This window comes from Python bivittatus, unplaced genomic scaffold, assembly GCF_059951505.1.
Source record: "Python bivittatus isolate LINGU-HERP-01145 unplaced genomic scaffold, Pbiv_v1 ctg000480_np1212, whole genome shotgun sequence".
NCBI classification, from domain to species: domain Eukaryota; kingdom Metazoa; phylum Chordata; class Lepidosauria; order Squamata; family Pythonidae; genus Python; species Python bivittatus.
Genome location: NW_028277075.1, coordinates 14362763 through 14369809, shown reverse-complemented (window position 1 = coordinate 14369809; position 7047 = coordinate 14362763). Strand labels below are relative to the sequence as shown.

Below are 7047 nucleotides of genomic sequence, written 5' to 3'. Positions count from 1 at the left end.
AGATACACAGAAAAAAGCTTTCCATTTATTGCTGAAGCAAAACAGAAATATACCAGTCTTTTGAAGAGTTCAGATAGCAACTGAAGCACCTGAGTAGGTTTTGTAAGAAAGTTTTCATGAATATATCCATATCAATGCATGAATCTAAACACTTTTTTCTTACAAAATGTGTTACTAGAAATATACCCAAATGGACATAAGTATACAATAGCAAAAGCTTTAAGCTCCACTTAGATAATTTTTGATTAAAAAATAGAAGGCAAAGTGTTCCCAAAGTTACATTAAGAAAAGCTTTTACAGTATAATACTAAGACAGTCACAAAGTTAAGAAAATACTGATATCAAAGGTACAAACACAGTATCAATAAACAAAAATATCATACAAGGGAAATCTTGTACAGAAATAAAATGCATTTGCATCTCCATGTGCCCCCAATGGCAGCCACAATCAACTCTTGGTCATTTTGCCATCTGTAGGAATCCTCAAGTTGTAAATGATCAATTTTCTTAACAGTCTGATGTTCAACTTCTAACTGGCTTCTGCTTATGAGATTCATCACTGCATAATTTCAAAATAATGCAAGATGGCCATTATATGCTGAGGCATGAAAACATAGCCAGTGTAAAGTGCCATTCCAATAATAGACACTAACATGGAATCTGAATGAAAGTAAAGGAAAGTATAATAATACAGAAACAGCTACAAAAATGCATTGCAAATGTTTGAGCCACATCTCAAATGATATGGTAAAAATATTTAAAATGCAATCTTACTCATATTTACTGAAATCCTATGAAGTTAAATGATTTTTCATGTAGAGACAGTACAACTGAGCATAACTGTAAAAATCCTTTGATTGGTCTGAATCAACAAACGCTATTCAACTTCTCACTGCAAAGCATCAGGTAAAAGCTATGTACAAGCTTTCTCAACTATGGAAAGGAAAAGTGACTAATAATCAGATGCTTATTTTTTATTTATCAAATTTATATAGCCTCCCATCTCACAAGAAGTGACTCTTTTGTTTGTAAGAGATTAAGAACTAGGTTTCAGAATTAGTTAAATTTAGTGGTTATTCTCTTCAGATTCAATATAATTTCTTCCCTAACAGCAACCTAGCAATACATTGATAGGAATATTTGGACACAAAGAGACTCAGTAAGTGGGTGTGGATTACAGAGCATGTTTACAGAACAGTAGCAATTAGGACATACTGTATCAAATTTCAGAAGAGAGGTAAATACATCCACCATTCCTCCACTTTTCTCTTTCAAGATTTCTATAAGAAGGGAAGAAAGATGAGTAAGTAAGGCTCTTTTCTCCTGTGGAATCCTTGAAACATTTTGTAAAATATGGAGGAAGGTTACACTGGATTGAGCAACTGAAGAGGGAGTGGATACTGCTTTGCAATAGCCCAAATTAGGCTGGACAATTGTCAGTTCTGACCAACGAAAGTAATTCCAAAGAGTAAGAGATGGGATCCAATGTCAATTTTCTATTGACAGGACAATTTTCCTCAACAGAATTGGAAAGGGTTGATACACCTCTCCCACAAAATCTGCTCTGAAAGCTTGGGGAAGAAACACTTCCCCAAGGAAGTGGGGTAGGAGTACATTTGTTTGTGGTAGGAGCACATTTGTTTACATAGGGCTTAGCACATTCATGCCAAAAACCATATTATTAGTTTCATTGTTTACCAGTAAGCAGTAACAAGGTGGGAATGTTTCTAGTCATCAGAACAAGTGAATCCAAAAGGTACACCAAGTAAACATGAATTTGTCTGGCCAAATTGTGTTATCAGCTACAGTGTAGTACAAACACTATTCTATGAGAAACTGAGCTAGCAATATTACATAAAAATACAACTGGCAAATAGAAGTTACACCAATGTCTCCGCACAGGTTTGTGACAGCAAGGAACATATGTTACAAGATACATTTCAAACAAGACCATGTTGCAGTATCAAGAGTTATTTAGATGAAAACAAAAGAGCATTGTTGTAGTGTAATTGTCATTTGGATTTAGTTTATCTGCAAGATTTTCTCACTTTCTCCATGGATAGATCATAGAAAGTAAGAGAAAGGATCATTTGCAAGGACTAAGATATTCTATATAAGGGTCCTGAATAATGAGTCTACAATTTATTTAGAAACGTAGCTATTAAATATTAGCAGGTGGCAAGCCCCACTTTAAAGAACCATTATCATTCCTCTGAAAGAAGGGAATTGTTTCTGCATGGAAAGCCAATCAAGTACTATATTCATTCCAAGGCTAAGAACAGAGTGGTACATGGAGATAACATATACAACATAAAAAAGAATTTATAAAATGAAATTGATTATAAAAATAAATTGATTATATTGGATTTAATTTTTTTATTTTATGTTTTGTATTTTATCTCCTCCATATACCACTCTGTCCTTAGCCTTGGAATGAATACAGTACTTGATTGGTTTATTATACTGGATTTATATAGCACATATAAATCACATATGCTAATGTAAATCCTTAGTAGCATACCAGCTTAGAAACAAAGATTTGATCTCCTACAATTCAATGTGTAAGTTTAATGGGTAGAGAACAAATAACTTCCATGAATATCAGCTACTGTGATTTTACTAAAAAGCTCAATTTATTACTTATTAAATAACCCATCTTTCCTGCAGGAGCTGAAGGTGGCATATATAGTACTCCCTCCTACAATGTTTCCCACCCCCTAAGCAAACCTCTGTGAAGTAGACTGTGCAACTGATCCAAAGTCACTGAATGGGCTTCCATAGCTGAAGAACTACATGAATCTAGGTCTCTCCAGTCCTAGTCAATCCTTAATCACTACACCACACTGGCTGTTACTACACTGAGCTTATAGAAAACCTTCAGTTATCCCATCAATTGTAAAAGGATAAAGTGTACATTGTCTAACTTCTGCCTTTAAAGATTTTGGTCAAACTATTAAAAAACTTTATTTTAACAAAATATAGTCATAATATCGTCAATTGTTCTGAGCACTTATTAACAATAAATATACAATAAGACTAAACTAAATTAAGGGGTATTCTGAGGACAGGCAAGAAAATCAAGGAATTTTGAAAGATGCAACAGATATCATGAACTGCATTCATAATGTAACAGAAATCTACAGCACGTTTTTAGACACTTAAAAAGCATATGATAGGTTGAAATGGCCACAAAAATATGTAAGAAAAATCTAGATTTGGAATAAGGTTTTTAAAAATTATAAATTCTGACTGAAAAACTTCACTGATACTGAAACTGCATATATCTATCTCCACAACAACCCTGTGGGTAATATAGACAGAAAGAAAATTGTCATCCAAACAATTGTTTATTTCACCCAGTGAGCTCCACAATCAAGTGGAGATTTGAATCTCTGTCTTTGTCTCCCTGTCCTAAGTTCAATAATCATTATGCTACTCTGGATTGATATCTTAAATGAAATAATTGAAACCGGAACAAAAGAACAGATTGGACTACCTTAAAAATCAACATTAATATGTAACTTAGAATATGTATAGTCCAATGACTCTGTTCAGTTTGTGGGTTTCTTTTTGCCATTATGAAATAGCATGTTTACTAGATAGATTTTTGCTTTGTTCCTGAACATCACCGTTTATGGTATTTGCATCGTGTCAGTTCTGGAGATCTATATACCAACCTAGAAAAATCAGAAAATTATCAGATTCATTCTCTACATCAGAATAAATGTACCAGAGAGAAAAATAGAAAATATTTATATATTTTATATAAACAAAGATTCAGTTTGGTGTAGCGGTTAAGAAATTAGCCTATAAACTAGCAGACTGAGAGTTCTAGTTCTGCCTTAGGCATGAAAAACTGGCTGCATGACTTTGGGCCAATTACTCTCTTTCAGCCCAACCCACCTCATAGGGTTGTTGTTGTAGAGAAACTAGAAGGAGGAAGAAGTATTGATATGTTTGCAGCCTTGAGTTGTATATGGGGGAAAAAAAAGGCTGGATAGTATATGTGTGTATGTATATGTATGTGTGTGTATATATAATATACTGCTAATGAACAGAAAAACGGATTTCATTAGGCATCCACAACAAAATGTATATTGCAGCCAAAGTTAAAACAAGTAAGACCACAGAAATAACCTACCACTGAGAGCAAAACAACAAAAAATCTAATGGATAGAAGGTATAGAAACTTTAACTTGAACAATATTTTTATATTATTAGCAGCAGCAATATTAAAACTTACTACTTGAAATGGGTTAGCAAGAATATTAAGCTTGAAGTAAAGTTGGTTATGTACTAAAATTTGCAATGCATTTGACATAAAATGTGTTTCTATTCTCAGTCCAGAGATTGTGCATGCAGTTATCTATCTGCTATACTGAAACAATAAATATGTGCATGGTTATCAGTAATGATATATGTACTTGCTGATTAAGAAAACTAATTACAAGTTGCAATTTTGAATATGTGATATATCCAAACAGAACATGGGGGGAGGGGGCAGGCCAGTTGGATATGCCATCTGTGGATTCAAGGGCACTGGCTAAAGAGAAGGCAGTGCTGGGAAGATTGGCAGGCAAGCAAGCAAGCCATGGCATAGGCCAAATGGAAGAGAGGAGCATTGTCCTATTTGCCTCATAAAATTCCCCTCAGAATTTGCCTTTAACTCTAATGTTCTACGATCTGGCCTGGCCAAACCACAAGCAAAAAACCAAACCAAACCTAACCACTTTAGCCAAACTTCCAAGCCATAATGTGTTTGTTGTAGGGATCACACAAATGATACTATTCGGCACTTGCATCATGTCATCTGACACAAGGGCATAAGCTGTATTACATGCCCTCCTTTTCTCCCCTGCAGATGCATGTGTCTGTACCTAGGTACTAATAATGGGTATGTAATATTTCTGAAATAAAAATCAAATTATTTAAATTATACAAAACACACTATTTCTTGAAGTTGTAGAAAAGCTGTTGTAAAATGTACTTCTTCATACTATCAGTGGCAAACCTGATTTAAATCGGAGATACTTGAAATAAATGTCAGTAAGAGGCCATCCTAAGCACACATAGTTTATCAAACAAGGTTTTCAGCCCTCCAGTTCTGGGTTACTAAGGTCCTTTAGCCAGCCATAAAAGTAGAAGACACAATACAAACACTAAACAAACAACCCTTAGAAACACCTCCCCTCTTAACAAAGAATCTATCCTAAGTAGTTAAGGAAAGGGGTTGGCTTTCAGAAAAGCCTGAAAATGGCTTCAGTTTCCACCTTTGTGTCTCCCTTTTAATTGCCAAATCCTAGATTTACCCTGAGGTACCTAAATTGAGAAAACTAAAACAGTGCAAATACAGACAATGCCTTTAGAAGTAAAATACTAGACACTAGTGGCAAATTTTCAAGATAGGGTGGGGAAAGAAAAATGATAAATGAAAACATAATTATCCTAAAAGCACATTAAGCTTAGCCATGGCCTTCTTCCCAGGAAGGAGTAGGACTAAGGTGACAGCCCTGAGATGCAATCAGACCTGAATTGTATCTGAGCTTTACTCCGCTTCCACTTAACCACAGCACAAACATTCTTAGTTGTACTGTTGTTAAAGTACTCCTCCCCATTCCAACCCCCAAGAACAGTCTTAAAAGATAAAAATATTTATGTGCTATGCCTTAGGATTACAAACTCTCTATTAAGCTTTGTTACCCAAAAGTCCTGACTGGGTCAAATACATTACGAGGCAGGTAATCAGGCGGCAGCAACGCCTCAAAACCGAGTAAATAAAGGCTGAAAACAGAACAGCAAGGGAGGCAGCGAATTGCACGCCGGTGGTTTTCTGCCTTCTGCGGAGCACTTCCACTCAGCAACAGGCGAAACCTTTCTAATCAAGTGGCGCACCTACAACGCCCCAGAGCAGCTTTCTCGCCTCAGCCAAGGCCGCCGCCCCTCCCATCCGCGCTCCCGAGCCCAACCCGGCCATGGCGACGCACATTCGGTTTAACCGGAACTTTCCTGACGGAGCCAGGAATCTTTCGACCTGGGGAGAAAAAACGACGAGTAAAGGATACTGAACACCGTCCGCTCCCACGGCTCCAACATGTAGAGGGCCGTCACCAGGAGATACTGGTAATAAAGCCACGACATTCGTTTCCAGGCTGAGCTGAGCGCCATCTCCCCGGAACACCTCAGTACGTAAGAGCGCGGATCCGAGGCCGAGGGGAAGGACTCTTTGACGCCCAGTTTCTTCGCGGATTGGCTGATCCGCTTCCTGCCATCCCACTCCTGTTCTTTGCCCGGACGAGCAACGCCTAGCGGCGGGATCCTTGCACCTAGTTTTCAATATCTTTTTCAAGGCCTTCATTGCTACCCTACTAACTACTAGTCTGAGGCGTATTTCTTGACTGCTGGTTCTTTTACTGTTGACAATCAGTCCTAAAAGGCAGAAATTATCTTCCATTTCAATGTCTTCATTGTCATTTCTTAGGCTGGTTGCTACTATACCTAATGTCATTAGTTTGGTCTTCTTTATATCTTGGTCCCATTTTTTTCATTGTGCTCCTTGACTTTTATTACTAGGGCTTGCAGATCACGTGTATTTGCAGCTATCAACATAGTGTCATCAGCACAGTGCAGATTATTAATATTTCTTCTTCCAGTTTTAAAACCAGATTTGTCTTTTTCCAATCCAGCTTCCTTCAATATATATTCTGCATATAGGTTCAATAAATAAGGAGAGAATATATGTCTATCTTACATCTTTGCCAACCTGGAGCCAGTCTGTTTCACTATATTCTGCATGAGGAACAATGAGATGTTCTGGGATTCCCATTTTCCTAAGGATATTCCACAGCTTGATGTGGTTAACACAGTCAAATGCCTTTCTGTAGTCAATGAAGAACATTTTGCCTTCTTTTTGCTTTTCTTTGGCTTTCTCCATTAACCAGCATGTATCAACAAGAATGTTTTTTTGTTCCTCAAAAACACTAAAGACTTTTTTAAAAGACTAGAAACTTTATATGGACTTTTTTTAAAAGAAAAGACTGAACTGATGAT

At 36.7% G+C, this 7047-nt stretch overlaps 1 protein-coding gene across 1 annotated transcript; it reads right to left on the bottom strand.

The window, feature by feature from the left end:
• Positions 1-333: 333 nt before the first annotated feature.
• SPTSSA (serine palmitoyltransferase small subunit A) lies at positions 334-6221 on the bottom strand. Its single transcript, XM_007431099.4, has 2 exons — positions 6063-6221; positions 334-660 (listed from the first exon to the last, which is right to left on the bottom strand). Exons 1-2 carry the CDS (start codon positions 6163-6165, stop codon positions 557-559), a joined length of 207 nt encoding a protein of 68 aa, XP_007431161.1. The 5' UTR covers positions 6166-6221; the 3' UTR covers positions 334-556.
• Between the last annotated feature and the right edge of the window lie 826 nt (positions 6222-7047).

What these genes read in the sequence shown, in the direction of transcription:
- SPTSSA (XM_007431099.4), bottom strand. Translation starts at nt 6,165, where the DNA reads ATGGCGCTCAGCTCAGCCTGGAAACGAATGTCGTGGCTTTATTACCAG. An exon ending in GTGGGAGCGGACGGTGTTCA is followed by an intron (nt 661 to 6,062) that starts GTATCCTTTACT and finishes ACTTTCATTCAG; the next exon opens with ATTCCATGTTAGTGTCTATT.